Source organism: Akebia trifoliata, chromosome 8, assembly GCF_017979445.1.
Source record: "Akebia trifoliata isolate Shusen 1 chromosome 8, ASM1797944v1, whole genome shotgun sequence".
NCBI classification, from domain to species: domain Eukaryota; kingdom Viridiplantae; phylum Streptophyta; class Magnoliopsida; order Ranunculales; family Lardizabalaceae; genus Akebia; species Akebia trifoliata.
In genome coordinates, this window is record NC_141382.1 from 45,734,434 (window position 1) to 45,752,514 (window position 18,081).

General features: G+C 34.7%; 2 protein-coding genes across 2 annotated transcripts; one reads left to right on the plus strand and one right to left on the minus strand.

Annotated features, from left to right (window-relative positions):
* Nucleotides 1-6,387: 6,387 nt before the first annotated feature.
* On the plus strand, nucleotides 6,388-10,464 carry LOC147397165 (profilin-3-like). The gene is made up of 3 exons (XM_086452666.1): nucleotides 6,388-6,630; nucleotides 8,257-8,394; nucleotides 10,076-10,464. The coding sequence occupies exons 1-3, from the start codon at nucleotides 6,508-6,510 to the stop codon at nucleotides 10,208-10,210; spliced, it is 396 nt and encodes a 131-aa protein (XP_086308792.1). The 5' UTR covers nucleotides 6,388-6,507; the 3' UTR covers nucleotides 10,211-10,464.
* A 1,505-nt stretch (nucleotides 10,465-11,969) lies between these two features.
* LOC147397166 (O-Glycosyl hydrolases family 17 protein) lies at nucleotides 11,970-17,139 on the minus strand. The gene is made up of 4 exons (XM_086452665.1): nucleotides 16,804-17,139; nucleotides 13,237-14,508; nucleotides 12,524-12,554; nucleotides 11,970-12,371 (listed from the first exon to the last, which is right to left on the minus strand). The coding sequence occupies exons 1-4, from the start codon at nucleotides 16,862-16,864 to the stop codon at nucleotides 12,248-12,250; spliced, it is 1,488 nt and encodes a 495-aa protein (XP_086308791.1). The 5' UTR covers nucleotides 16,865-17,139; the 3' UTR covers nucleotides 11,970-12,247.
* Nucleotides 17,140-18,081: the final 942 nt, after the last annotated feature.

Here is an 18,081-nt window from a genome sequence, read left to right on the forward strand (position 1 = left end):
AGTTTTAAAGGGTCCAGAAGCATCTGTTTCGCACGAGTTATGACTTTACATTTGCTTAAAAATAATTATTTTTATTTTTAAATAATTTCTAAGCTGTTTGAGAATTAATATTGACCACAAATCACAATACCACAGCTATGAACTCATTCTCCACCGTACGATGTGGGTATAATGATGCATAAATTCCTATAATTTTCAGTGTTTATTTCAAGAAAAATTATATTGCTACATTAACTTTTACTTGCAACACACCAATATCATTTGGATTTGTGTGTTATAAGTAAAAGCTGGCACGCCATCCTTCTCTGTACTTTCACATCAACGAGTGGGATTCGTTTCTTCCATTGTTTTATTATTTTAAAAAGAGTCATGCTGGAGTGACTGCCAACTTCATTTCTCTTTCAACTTCAGCCGAAAACCTGATAATCCAACAAACAGCTTAGGTTCTTGATGGAATCTTACATAAATTATTGAGTTGTGGTAAACATACGCAGCTGACGTGGCAAAGACACAAATCAATAGATCTTTTTCTTCTAGATACATAGTAAAAAAGATAGGAATCTTGATAATTAAAAAAAAAAATTTAGACTCTTGAATCAACGATTCTGCAAAGGGAACATACAAAAAAATGGAGTCCAATTATCATGACTCAAAAGATCTATGGTTCTATACCCTAGCCATCTCAACCGCATATAGACCACCATGCGTTGGACACTAGGTTCAACACTGAGTTGACTTAACAGTGCATAAAGAAACGTTAATTTTCTAATTTATATTTTTAAGAAATAAATTTATGGTTATCTGTGCATTGCCTGGTCAACTCAATGTTGGACCCAACGTCCAAAGTAGGCAATGTAGCACAACTCTTTATCATCAGTCTAATTTATTATTGAAGAGAAATGTTTTTCTTAGTAAAACTAAATATCTTTCAAATAGTTTTTACCATATAGGAAAATGTCAAAAAAGAGAACTGATTTTTAATTAGGACAAGGTTATGCTAAGAAAATAGCCTTAGGAATTTATCTTCTAGATAAATAAATAAAAAATCATTTTTCAGAAGTTGGATTGGGGAATATTTTCATGCTAAGATATACAAGAAAAAAAATGATTTTTCAAAAGAAAAAAAATAATGATTTTTCACAAAAATGAGCAATCACACACCAATGAATCATATTTTCCAGGAAAAATCATTTCATATCGATTTTTCAACACAACTACACTACTTATAAGAATTTTCTTTTATCGAAGTTAGTAAGTTACAATGAATGGTGTCTCCTTAGTGGAGCTAAGACCGTACGCTTAAGTAAACAAATAACATAATAAGGGTAAAGGCAATTAAAACTCTCAATCGATTCGATCAATTTGAGTACTTTCCTGGTAAATGAGAAGGACAATAGTATTGTTCTCAAACCCTCAAATTCTATTTGCTTCAATCCACTTAACATATAGTGTTTTGTATATGACTGTAATTTTCATTCGACAATACTATTTATTGTACTAAATTGATTAAATTAAGATTAAGTTTTTAATCCTATGAAAATTTTGTTAACATCAAAGTTTTTTTTTTATTTTTTTTCGGGGGTTAATATCCCTTAAAACAAAGAGAAATGAAAATGTCAAAATATATATATATAATATATATATATATATATATATATATATAGTATAAATATAAAATAAGAGTCGTGTTAGAGTGACCTCAAGATTGGACCTCATATCGTACATCGTGAAAGTGGACAGGAACCATATGTGTTTTTCCACTCACATCTCGAGGAAGGCATCTATGGTTCCCATACACTTTCACATCAGGGTGTGCGATGAGAGCTCCACTCTTGAGGTCACTTCAACTTTGTTCATAAAATAAATAGCTACCTTTAAAACATGGTGGTTGTGTTACCAAATTGGTTCCTACTCAACCGAATCACCAAGCATTACAATGAACTAGTTTGTACTACAGCTCATATAATTGATTTGCGAACCCATCTATTATTGTGACTTGCCAAGCTGAACGCAGTGGTCAAGGCATTACTCCAAAAATGGAGAGGTCTTGAGTTCAAACCCCCTCATTGTCCATCCACATGGATTTATCCCTACTTACCTGGTATGTGTGGTTTGTGGGATATTTGCGTGTCCCTAGGGATTTAGGCTAATATGGTATCTCACCCTTGTTAGTTGGGTTTACGGGTTCAGAAACCCATCCACAAAAAAAAAAAAAAAAAACCCTTGTCATGTATGGACACTCCAATTTGAACGGCCCCCAATCGAAAAAAGGTCCATGATGGATTTTTATCCCAAAAAATCGTCAACGGGCTTCAAGGCCCAAGTCTTCATACTCAAATCTTTTATTCAAAATATGGGTCCTAAGACCTCTAAAGGTCTCATGGACTCACAATAAGGTTTTTTTTTTTTTTTTTTTTAAACCTACTTACCATTTTTTCAACCACTTATCAGTCTAACTCAAAATCTAAAATCGTATCTCTAATCCATTTCTAGGCCCACTTGGGACCCACCAATCTCTACACACCTTAAACCCTCATTGTAGCCCAATCTTAAATCAAACCCAAGCCTAAGCCTTAACCCTAGACCTAAGCAATTCCGATGAAATTTCTAACCTAATTCACAACCGAAACTTAAGCCCAACATGCAAAAATCCACTCTAAAATCAAACTCCTACTCAAATAATCAATCAACACCAAAAACCCATGATCATCAATATGGACACTTGTCACCACCACAACCCACTTCCCAATATTATTTTACCCAATCTCATCATCACCTTCAAAAGCTAACCAGCCCATACCACATGTCATCACCCAACATCATTAAATCTCCATTACAAGTCATCCTTACACCATTTCTCCTTAAACAACTCACTTAACCCACTCACTCCATACCATTGGACACAAATCACCACCAAACTCACCCTCCTAAAATCAAAATACATACCTTCCTTACATAATTATTCTTTTAACCTAACACCAACACCCCTCAACACTAACCAACATTCAACTTAGGAATGTGTTGCCTACCCAATCCAATTGGATTTTATCCATGGATTTGGGTCAAAAGCAACCCATCCATCTTCATTTACCAAATTACCCATCCCAACATCAAAATGCAAAACACCTCATGCCTAAACCTCATGTCATTTTCCCTGAACTTCCTATTTTTGGTATTTCTAACCCTAAAATCAATCTTCAAAACTTATAAAAATCCCACCCCCCACAAAATTTCTTAAGTTCTCAAGCCCCCTTAAAAGCCTAAAAACTTTATTTAACTATCTCTCTCTCTCTCTCCTCCCTCCTCTTAAAAAGAACTCATACAATTTTACTAAGGACCTAAGAGGAAGAAGAAGAAGAAGAAGAAAGAAAACAAGAAATACAAGAAAACAAGGTCTCAAAAGCTGGTCAGATTAGGCTTTTATTTAAAAGGCATTACACCCATCTTCATCTCCATCTCCTATCTTCCACCCCCACTTTTTAAATTTTGATTTAAAAACCCCCTAAGATGTAATATTCACCATCCCCTATTCTCGGTAAATCGAACTTTTGTTCAGTCGAAAGTGTAAGGATTGAAGCCTTTTAAAATAAAAAAAAACAAATATTTATTTAATCCCGACTCACAACTTGCACACACCACCAAAAACTAGTTTTAAGGCTAAGATAATTAAGCCTTTCTTTCATAAGACTGGGCTCATAACCATTAAAGTCTAAAGTCTTCAAAATTATTTGACTTTAAGGTAAAGTTACGATTGAGATTCCCTCTCTCAATGGGGTGATTCTCGTGACTTAGATAAAAAATAATGTCTTCTTTTACTTAGGGGGTACAAATCGTATTTTTCAACTTTCTTTTTTCCAAAATGGCCATGTATTTTAAGGTTACCATCTTTTGGTAGAAAGATAGGAGTGCCTAACATTTTCCTCGATCTCTAACCGAACCCTTACCTAAATCGTAGGTAAATTAATATCCTAATCCATACGAGAGTCACAACATTATTTCACTATTTCAAAACTACTTTCTAGGTGACCATTTACACCTTTTTTTAAAAAAAAAAGAATGGTGACGACTCCAAATCCTCGTATCGGTGATCTTCAAACTCAAAAATGACATAGCTCTACCATGCTTGAATTATACTCATGCATTGGAATTCAGATTCATTTTAAACTATCGAATTGTCAACCACGAAGTGAAATTCAAACCTACCAAATTAAGTAACTTAGTGTGACACTCTACCAATGTTCTAAATATTGGACCAGATTGACGGTTGGACCAAGTTCGACCAAAATTTTCATGGATATCAATTTAGTTCATTGAAAAATGATAAATTATGTAAAATCGATGATTATCTTACAACTGATGGTTCAAACTTTTGAGCCATTGGTTTTCAAGAATTGTGCTCCTTTTAAAATTATAGAACTTAAAATTTGTCATTGAGTCGTGATAATATGTTGCCCCCCTTTGACACATGTCCCCACCACAAGGAAAAGATTTGTGGTTATGCGTATCTCGCAGCAACTTGATTTACTATTTTGTGATGGGGCGTACGGGGGTATGTGTCGTGGGGGCATTAGAAAATCATAACACTTTGTCATTATAGAAATCTTTTTTTTTTTTTGCTACAATGATAATATGGGCATTGATTTGATTTCCAAAGACTCCAACCACTTCATTTTTTCCAAAAAGTTCAAGAATGAATATGTACAGAATAGAAATATTCCAACCGCCTAAGTAAAATATTATTACAAATAATGAAGAAACTAGTAGATTTAGATAGGAAGCTATAGAAAGAGAGCAATATTTCACACATGGATCATCTATATGATAAAACACAACGGCTCTCATCCTAATATTTACCCATACATTAATTGGGGTAGGGATATAATAATGAATCTCAAAAATAATTATTCCCTTTTCTCTTTTCCCTTTCTAAGAATATCTCTAAACTTTATTATTTTTTCTCTTTGGATGTCCCTCTTTTACCTCCTTAACCTTGGAAAAAACTTTGAAGGTGATATTTTCAAAGAGGTATTTCAAAATTTGGCAAAAATGTAGTGGTGTGAAATAATTTAAAATATCAGGGTTTCTTCCTTAAAAGTTTTGAAGTGGCCCACCCATTTCCTTTATCCCAAAGAGGATGGTCATAGCCAGGGACAAAATCTACTTTTTTTTTTATCAAATACAAATCGGTCCAAACAAATTTAAGTTTTTAATCAAGTGTAATGATTTTGTAACTCAACCCAGCGAGTAACTCAAAAACTCATTTGATGTATTCCTTGCAAGAATCGTAGATTTTTGCCCTTGGGATACACAACTGCACATCCCCATAAAACATGTCCAGTTGAGTATCCCAAGGGAATTTTTTTTACGATTCTTGCACCTACCATGTCGGTGAGTTTTTGAGTTATCATGTCGAGTTAAGTTACAAAATCAGTACTCTTCAATCAATAAGTGAAAAAAGAGACACATGGCACACATGCAAGAGATTAGGGTGATGAGTTTGATGATACCAGACGATTTGATGGTATGTGGATCCTTTGTAACACAACTATCATGTAGCACCCCTGTAGCAACGTTTGGATGGTTGAAAGAGTATCACATTAGTGATACAATCAAATCCCACCTTTAAAAAATTGAGAGTTTAATGACCATTCATTTTTAAAGATGTGAATCTAGAAAAAGGAAAATCTAAATCATAATCACAAGATGGCTGTGATGTTAGTTTTTCATGATATGGCTCTCTCTCATCAATGGAGAGAGTGCTACAGGGTGGCGCGAGAATTTTAAGGCAAATTTACCAAAACATGCACCACATTTCGACTATTTATCAAAACGGTAAACTGTAGCAATTAATTCCGAAAATGATAGTTTTACTGTTTTCAGAATTAATATTTTTTATCAAAACGATAAAAACAGTAAAATGTAAAAAAAAATTTATACCAAAAATACCCTTTTTTATTTTTTGACTAAAATTATGAAAAAATCCTCTCCTCTTTCATATTTCTATTTAGTGTTGGAAAGATTAAAAAGAAAAGAAAGATTTAGTTGGACTTTAATTTATTTCTAAGGTTAAAATGATAAATACATATGTAAAACAAAAAAAGATATTTTTGATAAAAAAAAATTTACATTTTACTATTTTTACCATTTTGGTAAAAAATATTAATTCCGAAAACGATAAAATTACCATGTTCAAAATTAATTGCTACAGTTTACCGTTTTGATAATTAATTTTGAAAATTGTACCGTTTAGGTAAACTATTCTAATTTTAAACTATTTGAAAAAATGACGTGTCAACGTTTGCACATTCCCATCAAATTCGTTTTCGATTTTCAACAAACATCATACATGATTCCCTTAAATAAGAGCGGACGTGAATCACACATTCAATAGGGTTGAATAGATGGCTTAAGTGAAAATATAGAGCTCCATTCTTATTCTTTCTCTCGCTCCCTTTAAATTTAAATGCACCATTAAAGAAGAACAGAAACCAAAACGAAGAGAGGAAGATGTCTTGGCAAACTTACGTAGACGAACATCTGATGTGTGATATCGACGGCCACAATCTCTCGGCCGCTGCGATCATAGGTCACGATGGAAGCGTATGGGCCCAGAGTTCTTCATTCCCTCAGGTTCATCCATCTCTCTCTCTCTCTATCTCTCCTGATTTTTTAGGGTTTCAATTGATCTGGTTCGGTTCTGATTAACGTGTTGATTAGATCTGTTATGATAAGTAAGTGATTAATCAACCAATCTCCCCTTTACCGAATTTGATTTGACGTAGTTGTTCTTTTGTCGCGATCAATGATGTAGAGACTAGAGACAGATTTTGATTCAAGTTTCGTATAAATTTGGGTTGGTTTGATCCTCATTTGTCTACATCGGTTTTTATTTAGTCTATGATTTATTTATTTTTTTGATTGATTGAGTTTACATCGATGATCAATGTAGCACATTTGGTTCGATTCTTAAGTTTGTGGATCTAGATTTTGATTTGATGTATTTGTTATTTTATTGTGTGTTTTGGACTTCATTTGATTTGGTTTAATCATCATTTTTCTACATTGGCTTTTTCCTAAACTATGAATTACTTTTTTGACTGATTGAGCTTAGATCAATGATCAATGTAGCTCGGTTGGTTCATTTTTTTATATTACGTTTATGGATCAACTAGATTTTGATTAGACGTAGTTGTTATTTTATTTTATTGTTTTACGATGGATTCTTTCTTATTTAATGACGTAGAGAGCGATGTAATACAAGTTTCGGATTCATTTGATTTGGTTTGATCATCGTTTTTTCTAAATTGTCTTTTCCCTAATCTATCTACTACTTTTTGATTGATTGAGTTTAGACCAATAATCAATGTAGCACACCCCGGGGAGTTGGCTCAATGGCAATTTCAGACCATTAGCGGTTAATGGCCGTAGGTTGTGAGTTTGACACCTAGTACGAGCATTAATTCCTTTGGGGCCACCCGCGAGGGTGCACCCCCACTTACTTGGTGCGTGTGATGTGCGGGCATTGCACATGCCACAGGACTAGTCTTTGTACAAGACCATGGTCTATGGACTGGGCTAAGCCAAGATACGGGCCCGGTCCGTTGTCTACAGGGATACCCGGTTATCAAAAAATAAAAATGTAGCACATTTGGTAGATTACTTGAGGAGACCAGTATTGGAAGTTGGATCAGGGAAATATTTCTCTTTGAAAAAATTTCCTTGTTTGTTATGAGTGCACTTTCGGATCTGTAGTTGGATATTTGTATTGTTTGAATCTGTGGAAGGCTTTGCTTATGATTTTAGTAACATGTTTGGTTAAATTCTTGATGGTGATTCTGGCTTTTAAATTTTTCTTTTCAATTGTTGCTTTAGATAGAATTGAACGGAAGAATTGGTAAGCTGATCCCAGACACGTAGGGTAAGGATTTGATGATGATGTTTTTTATCTGTTTTTAATCATAGCAATGGGAATATTTTATGAGGAGTTTTCTTCAAGAGTGTTGATTATCTTTATTCCCGTCGAATTGGCAATATTGGAAAATTTAATGTTTAGTAACTTGATTGCTTTTAGTTGTATTAGCTGATTTTGCGGAAACAAGTAAACTTTTCAAGGATAATTAAGAAAAATAAGCTTTTAATATTGATTTCGTGACCTCTATATCAATATTTCAAAAATTAATTAGTTACTTTCTTCCATCTCCAATTTCTATTTTAATTTGAAGTTCTAATTTTATTTGGATGATTTTCCTTTTGCAGTTTAAGCCTGAGGAAATCACTGGTATCAAGAATGATTTTGCTGAGCCAGGATCCCTTGCTCCTACTGGTTTATACCTTGGGGGAACAAAGTACATGGTAATCCAAGGAGAACCTGGAGCTGTGATTCGTGGAAAGAAGGTAATTTATTTGTCTCTCTTGCTGTGTTTCTTTCTCGTATTGACATGTTTTTTTTTGTTTTTTTTTGTTTCAACTTTTAATGCAATTCTCTTAGTTTAGATCTATGTTACCTGCATCATGGGTTCGCTCAGTTCAAATTCAGGTTCGTGGTTCGCCACTTGAAAACAAACCCGGCTTGTAGGGGTAGACAGAGATGAGGGCATTTGAATGTTGAAGTGATGAATAGGATATAAAAAAAATGAAGGTATTTAGTCATTTTTTCATCGGTTTATTAATAAAGACCTAGGATCAAAGGGGTATTCTATCAATTTAAAATATTAGGGGTATCTTAATATATCAACATGTGGAGGGGTGTGAAGAAATTAAGTCAAAATAAAGTAACTCATTTGGTTTGCTAGGTTTCACGTACCCATAGCGAATTGTACCGTAAACTGGTTCGTGGTTCGGTACCCCTTTAACGAATTGGGTAACCCTGGTTTAGATTCATTTTTCTGGTATTATTTTACAACCAATATTCAATAGTAAAAATATTCAGAAACAGTAGGCAAGAGACAGCATTTCTAAATGTGGCTTACATACCCAGGTCCTTCATCAAGTATGCTTGTTCTGATTTTCCTTTACTCCTTGGTTCCCCATTCCTATTGTTAATTTTGTTTCAGGTCCTTAACTTTGGACCCAATGGGATTTTATCCTATTTGTAAATTATTACAAAGCTAATCTATCCCTTAATTCTAGGGATTGATTGATTCTCTTGCCAAAAAAGTCTTTGATCAAATATTAGTTAATAAGACTAAATCCGAATTTAAAGTTTTCCTTTCTTCCCATACCAGCCACATGGCATCTTTCGCATGACGTCCGAGATTTTCAGTTTCTACTCTTCCTGACTTCTTGTAATCAGTGTAAGCACAGCCACAATACTCAAACTGATTCCTTCAAACTCTCATGCCTCTTAAGATGTTCATGAAGAAAACATAGTATAAATGTAACAAAACATCTTTCATCGTGCGTACAAAGCAACTGTATGTTGGAATCCAAGTGTGGAACACTGGTTTCAAAATTCTTGACACTTGAAATAATTTTAAAAATAGGATTCTTGGAGGTACATATCATCCACTGGAGAGAGCCATCGAGGAGCAAAAGTATTCCTTAGCACAAGGAACAAAGTTTTATAAGCGTCTGTTTGGTGTTATAAAGATTTGAATCTGTTTATTACTTGTTAAAAAAACCGTCTTATGTTGCAAAGAACATCCATCCATTGCCATGGAAAGGAAGAAAATGATATTGAGAAGCGAAAATGTTCCAATTCTAGCGTTGGATCATATTTGCTTAACCCCCCTTATATACCAAGGTAACAACATTGAATTGTTTATGGGTTATATCAATACAAATGTCTCATCCACTATGAGATCATACCATGCTTTAATTTATAGTTTTTACTTTATTCCATGCATTATGAAGCTGTTATTATTACGAAGAATTTTCTAATCTTATTTCTATTTATATATTTTTGTTGTCAAGAAATGAGATAATTACATAGTATAAATATCCATGGAGCATCTTGTTTGTACAAGTTCTGTTCCTTTTTTTTTCCCCCTTGTGTACGTACACCAAGAAGGCTAGAATGTTAAAAGTATCTGTATCATAGGTTCTCACATGGTGTTTATTTGTTCATATTTGGCAGGGATCGAGTGGCATCACAATAAAGAATACAAACCAAGCTCTAATTTTTGGCTTGTATGATGAGCCATTGACTCCAGGACAATGCAACATGATCGTCGAGAGGTTGGGTGATTACCTAATTGATCAGGGCCTGTAGGTTCGGGTCTTATTTCATGATCTCCTTTTGGATGTAATTTTGTTTCTTGTTTTTCTCCCTTGTCTGGATTTTGGGTCTTCTTCTTCTTCTTTTTTTAAAGTCGATTACTGGCAGTGATAGTTATTGGAGACAATAACTTGGTGAAGACAAACGGTATGGTTTCTTAAGGTCACAGCTTGAACTCACACCCCTTCCTTCATATTCATGTTTATTCCTCCTTGTCTTGCTATATTATGGTGTTTTCAATTGAGTTCCATATTTAGTAATTGTTGGTCCTCCTTTTTTTTTCCGTCTTTTAAAGAACAAAAGATGGCCTTTTGTTACCAAATGATACTTTAAATTTGCCCATATTGCCTGTGCATGGTTTTGGAACTTGTATTCTCATCTTGATCACAAATGATACAGAGATGATTCGTTCAGATAGATCATGGATTTTTTCAAATGTGTGAATCTGAAATAAAGTCAGAAGATAAAGATGACTCCTGAGTCATCTCAGTCTCAAATGATTTTCAAAATCATGATTAATTACTCACACCGTTCGTTCCCATGTTCTCATACAAAACAGCCATAAATTCTGTAATTTTTAATCCCTAGAAGATCTCTTAAGCTACTGAGATTGCATGGAAGCTAAGGTAACAACATAAAATAATAAATACTGATGTGATTCGGATGTCCCTATCCTTTAGGGGAAGGAAAATGGGTGGAAAGACATAAATTGCCATTGGACCTCTCATGTGAATCCTCCTTTTTTCTCACCTACTTCATGGGTAAGGATTTGGTTTCGTAACCAAATCTTAGAACTTTGTTTTTCCACTTAAGTCTAAACTACTAGTACTCTCTAAAGACGTTATTGTCCTTGGATCTTATTCAAAATTAATTTTATTATTTTGTTATAAAATTTAATTAATTATCGATAAATCTAACAAGTTATTTGCAATTCAACCACTATCAAAATGATTGACATATTGTACATTTTAGATGAATACAATCCCTTAGAACCCTAATTAATGTATAATAATACATCTACATGCAATAAAATTTGGTGGGATCTTGTGACAAGAGAAGTTAGTGCTTGTTTCACTTGTTGGGGCCATCTCGTCCTCCTTTAATACATTTTTTTCACTCGCCAACAAAAATAATACATCCTCATGTAAATTTGAAGTCAAGCACTAGAATGACTAAGAACCACATCACACGGTTACAGTTTTACAAGGAATTGGATAAACAAGTTTCCCATACAAGATCATAAGTTGAGGCAACAGTCGGAGGCACCCCAAAAACAGTGAAAGGCCATGGATGGCTGAGATAACATCTTGGAAAGTAAAGGTTTTTCATCATCAATCCAATTTCCAAAGTAAAACCGATTGAAGCTTTCTCATTTCCCTCCCCTCTTGTCAAAATCATCTCCATGCAATGTAGTTGTCAAAACACAATGTTCTTTTCCTAGACTATCATGAGTGCAGCGAGAAGAAAAGAATTCTTTTATGACTCATGGGACCCTTTCTTTGCACCTTTGGGAGGAATCTTTTTTCTTCTCCTTGCAAACTAAATAAAGCAATAGCTTTATTCCGTCCTAAAAGTGCGCCCATCACCAAATGGTTTGAGATCATTCTGAATGGATCAAACAGAATCTGTGCATCAACAACTTCGTGGCCTTGTTTGCATCCAAACATCATATGTATTTTGGTTAATAATGGACAATAAATTTGAATCTAATACATTCGACACGGCCAAAGTGGCATAACTAAGCACAATGTAATAATGCACCAAATATAACACGATTCATGATTGAATGTTGTCCATTGTTGTACAAATTTGAGCAATCAGGTATGCACGTTGCGAATGTTGTGTACAGTGCATGCCGTAATACCTATTAACCCAAAACTAGGCAGACCGCTCTACAAATACAACAGAGACAGTACTTCTCACTACGAACATTCCATCAGTTTTCATTCCCAACTAATACTCCCTGCATCTGACCAGACAACTCTACTCTTTGCAGCAAAAACCTAGTCAACAAGCTTCCAAAGCCAGTAATCAAAAGAAAGAGAGAAATAACAAAAGGAAGTAACCAAGTATTGATGCCGAAATATCATAATTAATGGCAGATGAAGCAACAGGGGTGGTAGCTGTGACGTTGTTTGTGGTACTCATGTTACTCCTGTGCAAGAATGCAAAATCAAATTCCACTAACGAAAGGATCAAACCAAGAATTGAAAATAGTAACTCTTTTTAAATTTGGAAATTATTGCAAACTAAACTACGTTAAAAATAAAAAGGAAAATTGCAAACTAAGACAGATCATAAACGTACCCAGTTGTGGCATACATGCAGTTATCGTAGCCTACACAAACACAAACAAAAGAATAAATGTGTAGATAAGATGCGCAAATCCCCAGATATAGAATACAAGCATGTGAAATAACCCCAAATGATGAACAATATGGTAGAAACCTCTCCATTGTTACACAAACAGTTGAAATGAATACTTTCAAAATGTTCAGTGAGATCATTCAAAGGAATTTTTACCTCACTTCTATATGTAAAGTCTTCCTGTTTTTGTGGTAAGCTCTATTTAATAACAACAAAGAAAAAACACAGTAATCCTTTAAAAGTAAAAGGTTGCACTGGTGGATGTGCTTGGTCTAAGCTAATGGGTTTCAAGTATAATAATGTAGCGTGTATTTGCTTGCTATTTTGTGTTAATTATAGCATGTATTCAGGCCCAAACAATAGTAGAGGGAAGGTGTTACATTAAAAATGTTTGTGTGAAAAAGGGCATAAATTGGGTGATCTTTAGATGGTTCTGATCTTCCACAACCAGGCAGAGCTGAAGGAAGGAAGACAAACGTCCAGAGGACTCCAGATATTTAAGATAAGGCTACGATGATGATGAATATGCACATCAGTGATCTAAACACTGTTGGAATGAATATTAAAGAGAGGATTTACTAGAAGATGTATACATTATTATCTAAAAGAAAGGTTGGAAGTAAACGTATATTATGGTGTAACAGCATACTTACTTGGGTTCTTATTAGTTTTAACCCCTGAGCCTCCAAAACTGCAAGCAACATCAGTCGCTCCATTTTGCTGGTAATAACTGTTGAATGCGTATGATGCATGAGAAACTAAAGCATCCGGCTGATAACAAGGTTGGCTAGGCTGAATAGCTGAGCAGTCCACATTCCCAGCTCCACAAGCCCAATCCAAGGCACTCTGCAAGTCCAATTCTGAAGCAGTAGGTGAAGCAATGCACCACGTTCCATTAGAACTCGTAATGTTTGTGACTGTAGTCATGTCGACAGCACCTTTACCAGTCAAATCCAAGTTATAGACACTACTTTGATCCGGATAAAACAAACCCCAGTTTCTCTCAGATTCCAAACCCGGCTTCCTGTTCTCATTGAACAAAGAAAATACATACACATCAATCTCCTCCCCAGGTTTTGCTGGAGTTCCTGTGTTATTAATGACATGGCGAATCAGATTGCTGTTATAGGTCTGTGCATTATCAGGAGTTGCAGCTGTTTCCTTAGCTGATCCTTTGGAAGGCCACCCAGTTTCAGTAACCATGATTTTTATTGTTCTGAAACTAAGAGCCATTAGTGCAAAATAGAGAGCATCAATCTGCGCATCGAACATGTTTGTGTAAATCAAACCAGTGTTCTGATCAATAACTTCTGAAGAAGATTCAAATAAAGCATAATCTAGCGAAACATTAGTTGGGGAGTCCCTATAAGCATAGTAAGGATAAATATCGATCATGAATGGGGACTGGTTCTCTGCAAGGAATTCCAACATTGGTTTCAGAAATGAGGCATGGTTGCTGCTAAAAGCACCAGCAGACGGTGGAAATGATCGAGATAAGACCCCAAGTGAATGAGTACTGGAGATTTTGATCTTCCTATGCAAACCAGCTTTCCTCAGAGCCGTGTGGACATTTTGCATGGCGGGTACAACTAAGGCGGATACATTGGCGGGGCTTTCGGTGACTTCGGCACCAACAGTTATGAAGGTGATCTTTGTAGCAGGGTAGTAGGGGAGGATGTTGTTCTTTAGCCATGTATCTGCATTGGACTGAAACTGGGAGAATGGAAGCAAGTCTGAATTTGGAATCCCAATCATTAGTTCAACTCCAGTGTTCGCAAAGGCCTTGAGGACTTGAATATTGGAGTCATAGATCCTAAGGTATTTAATTTTGTGTAGTCGAACGAGTTGGGCGACTTCATTGGGGGTGGGAAGATCATCAGCATTTCTTCCATAGCAGACTCCTATTATGCTTCCTTTGCAGACGTCTGAAAAGAAATTGACACATTTCAGAGTCTTGGGTCCAAATCATAAGGGATATTTTAAAAATAATGAAGAACCAAGAAGCTGTATATTAGAGGAGCACAGAGAGAAGTACAGTGTCTAGTTTACACCAGAAGCAACAAGTCATGTTTACAAAGCTAAAAGGAGTCATGTATCTTCCCCCGTTACAATATTATGAAGCAAACTGAAACAATTAAAAATTGAAATTGCACGAAAAACGGAAACTATGTTAATTAGGATACTAGGATCTATTATCATTGCAGTGCTTAATATCTCTAAACTTTCTGAATGGCTCCAACACATTGAGACCAAATTACGGATAAGTTTCTTTCTTTCCATTTAGAGACCAAATTGCTTCTATTTTCTAGATCTAATTGGAAAAGATCACTTAATCAAGCAACCCTTTTCTCTTCCAAACACCCATTTCTTCATATTTCTGGGCATAAAATATATTTTAAAAGGTAAAGATGTTGTATTTACAATCCCACAACGAAAAAGGGATGGATGGTAAACATGTAGCCAAACTCTCCATCCCATTTTGTTATTCACCTCTCGACTCAACAAGGTAGTTTGCTTGAGTCCTAAGGTAGAACATTGCCTGTGCAACTGCAGGGGGCTTGAGTCCTAAACTTGACTATTCTTGTATTTTGTTCCTCTCTTTTCTTTTAATATTTCAACTTATCAAAAAAAAAAAATTATACCTGGATAGTTTAGCATGCCCAGGCACCCATGCCAACATGATTTATTACTGATATTGAATTGGATATTGCATGGATAATTCAACGATACAATTGCCTCATATCATAATTGTATTATCACTTACTTACTTGACTTCTAATGACTTTTTGCTATCAATTCATCAACAAATATCAAGAAAATAGTCTACTGCAACAAATCTTATTTTATTATCTTTTTTACAACTGAAAGTTCTAATACATTCAACATGATTTAATCATCTTAATGATTTCATATCCACATCGGGGCATCATAGTTTCTTGGAAATTAGAGAGCTTCTGTGGTAAGCTAATAATTAATGAATCTCAACTCATTAATCAAAGATTGGCGGTGTGTTAACACTTCATTAAGATCTTATGAAGTATCACACTTGTGCAATGGATTACAGCGAAATATACTCTGATTCAACATAACCTAGGGTCAATCCAATCTCCCATAATCCCATTGTGCTTGCACTACACCGAAGATACAAGATAATCTCCTTTACAGGATGCTCAGACACTCACTAACTTAAACTTCAGTCTAGTTTCAGGATCAATTTTACAAGAGTTACTAGATTATCTAGTATTTATGTTGTGAAAGCAACCTCTATCTTTTGTCACAGATTCACAATGGTTGTCACTTCTGTGTTTGCTAAACACATGTTGTACAAGGAATAAATATCCGGATAGTGTGCATACTAAATAACATGAGTTTAACTCTTCTGTATAGAGTTGCGGACTAATTACTTTCTTCTGAGTTGACAATCCAGAACCACTTTCATCAGTTAAAGACCCACAAATAAACCCACTTTTTTTATTTGGATGATTTGTAGAGCACTACATTTTTATTAGCGGCACAACACACATATTCGCTCAAAGGTGCGGCTTTAATTTATCTAGTCCCCTGCCTTCAATAAGATTCATCCCCAGTCGTATCATATTCATTATTGTTCACTTTTGCTCTCTTTGGAAGTCCAATAGTGAAATTATCAACCACATTTTCAACCTCCGTTTTCGTTGTCTATTTGAGTCATAATGGAAATATTTTGATCAGTGAGATCAACATAAATACAATTTTCATGAAAATATTTGGAAATGATGGAAACATTGAGAAATATTTCATTCACATTGTTGAAAAATGAAACATACAAGAAAACAGATTCAAAAGTCATCAACTTGAGGATATTTATGCACCAAGTTGAGAGGGAGTGTTGTAATTGATCTAAACATTCTAATAGATTACAAGGAAGTTGATGAGAACTTAGTACATAACAAACCAACTACAGAGTCCAAACTTAGCTTGATTTTAACAGCAACTCTAAGTAGATTACAAAGAAGTAATGTACTAAAGACCTACCAAATCCCTAAACATTAAATCGAAATGAAAATTGTACGAAATTAGCTTAAAATAGGTCCGAATCAGCTAATAATCTAAAGTAATAGTAACAAACTAACAATCAAAGTTACTCATTTGTTTATAATCTGAGATAAATAGCAGAAACTGTAGCTCAGAATCTAGAAAATGCAGATAGAGAGAAAAAGACATAAAGAATAAAGAAAGACCTGTGAAGGAGACAAGAATGAGCAGAGAAATCGCAGAGATGAACCTGAAGCTTCTCGCCATTGATACTATCTTCACCAACTTCTTCTGCTTAGGATTCTCCCAAATCCCTAATTTTTTCACTCTACTTTTCCCCCTTTTGATCCTCTCTCCCTTTCTCTCTCTCTGCTACAGTGTCATTTCGAAAGCTCGAGAGTGATAGATAGAGAGAAAGCTTATGGTTTGTACGGATGTTTGCTTCTGTTGGTGTCAGTGGTCGAATCGGATTTCAGAGTGTTTATGAAATTTAGTTCAATAAAATCGTCTCGATTCCGAGTCTGAGTATGCTGTTACGGCACAAGTTTACATGACAGTATACTATACACCACTTCCAACGGTAATAAAATAAATAAAAAGGCCCGAATACTTGTTCTTTATGTTTGGAATTTGGATTTCGTCTCTTATACCCCTCCATTTTTTAGTGAATATTTTGAGGTCCCCCTTGTGATTTCAAATTTATGATATGCCCCTTGACCTTGGTCTCCTTTTACAAACTAATTCCAACGGACTTAAATAACCTCATCTTCAACCTCTCAGCCAAAAATCCCCTATATTCAACCTCTTTCCAGTAAATCATCTTCAATTTATCATTAATCTTTTGTAGGATACGTGCTTTCCTTGAAATTCGATTTCTAGGTCAAAGTGATTTTTCTACTTTTGAAGAAAAAAAAGGATTCCCTTATTACTCTATGTAAAAATGATTTCTCCAACTCCAAATGTTATTCTCTCATGATTACTCCCATCCTCCAAATTTTTTATGAATAACGATTTTTTGACACCCCCTCTAACACACACCCCTGATGTGACATGTGCTAGAATCATAGATTCTTTCCTTGAGATATACAATAGCACATATTTATGGGGATGTACAATTATGTATCCTAAAGGAAATAAAATTTTATGTAAGGGGCATCAAAAAATCATGATTCTTTTTCCATAGATTTAAAATTCAAAAACTCGACTCGAATGTCCACCAAGTTGAGTCAAGTTGACTACTTGTGAGTCGACTCTAATAAATGAAATACGAATATATTATATTTATAAATATTCAAAATATTGTTTTCTAATACTTCAAGATGAATAAAAATATTTAATTATATTCTATACAAAAAAATTAAATACATTGACGAATAACTCATCGAATTCTAGACTAGACTAAGTGCATTTTCGAGGCAACTCAGACCAAGTTCACTTATCAATGATTTGCCAAGTTGACTTGGAAAGTTGGTTACATCTAATTT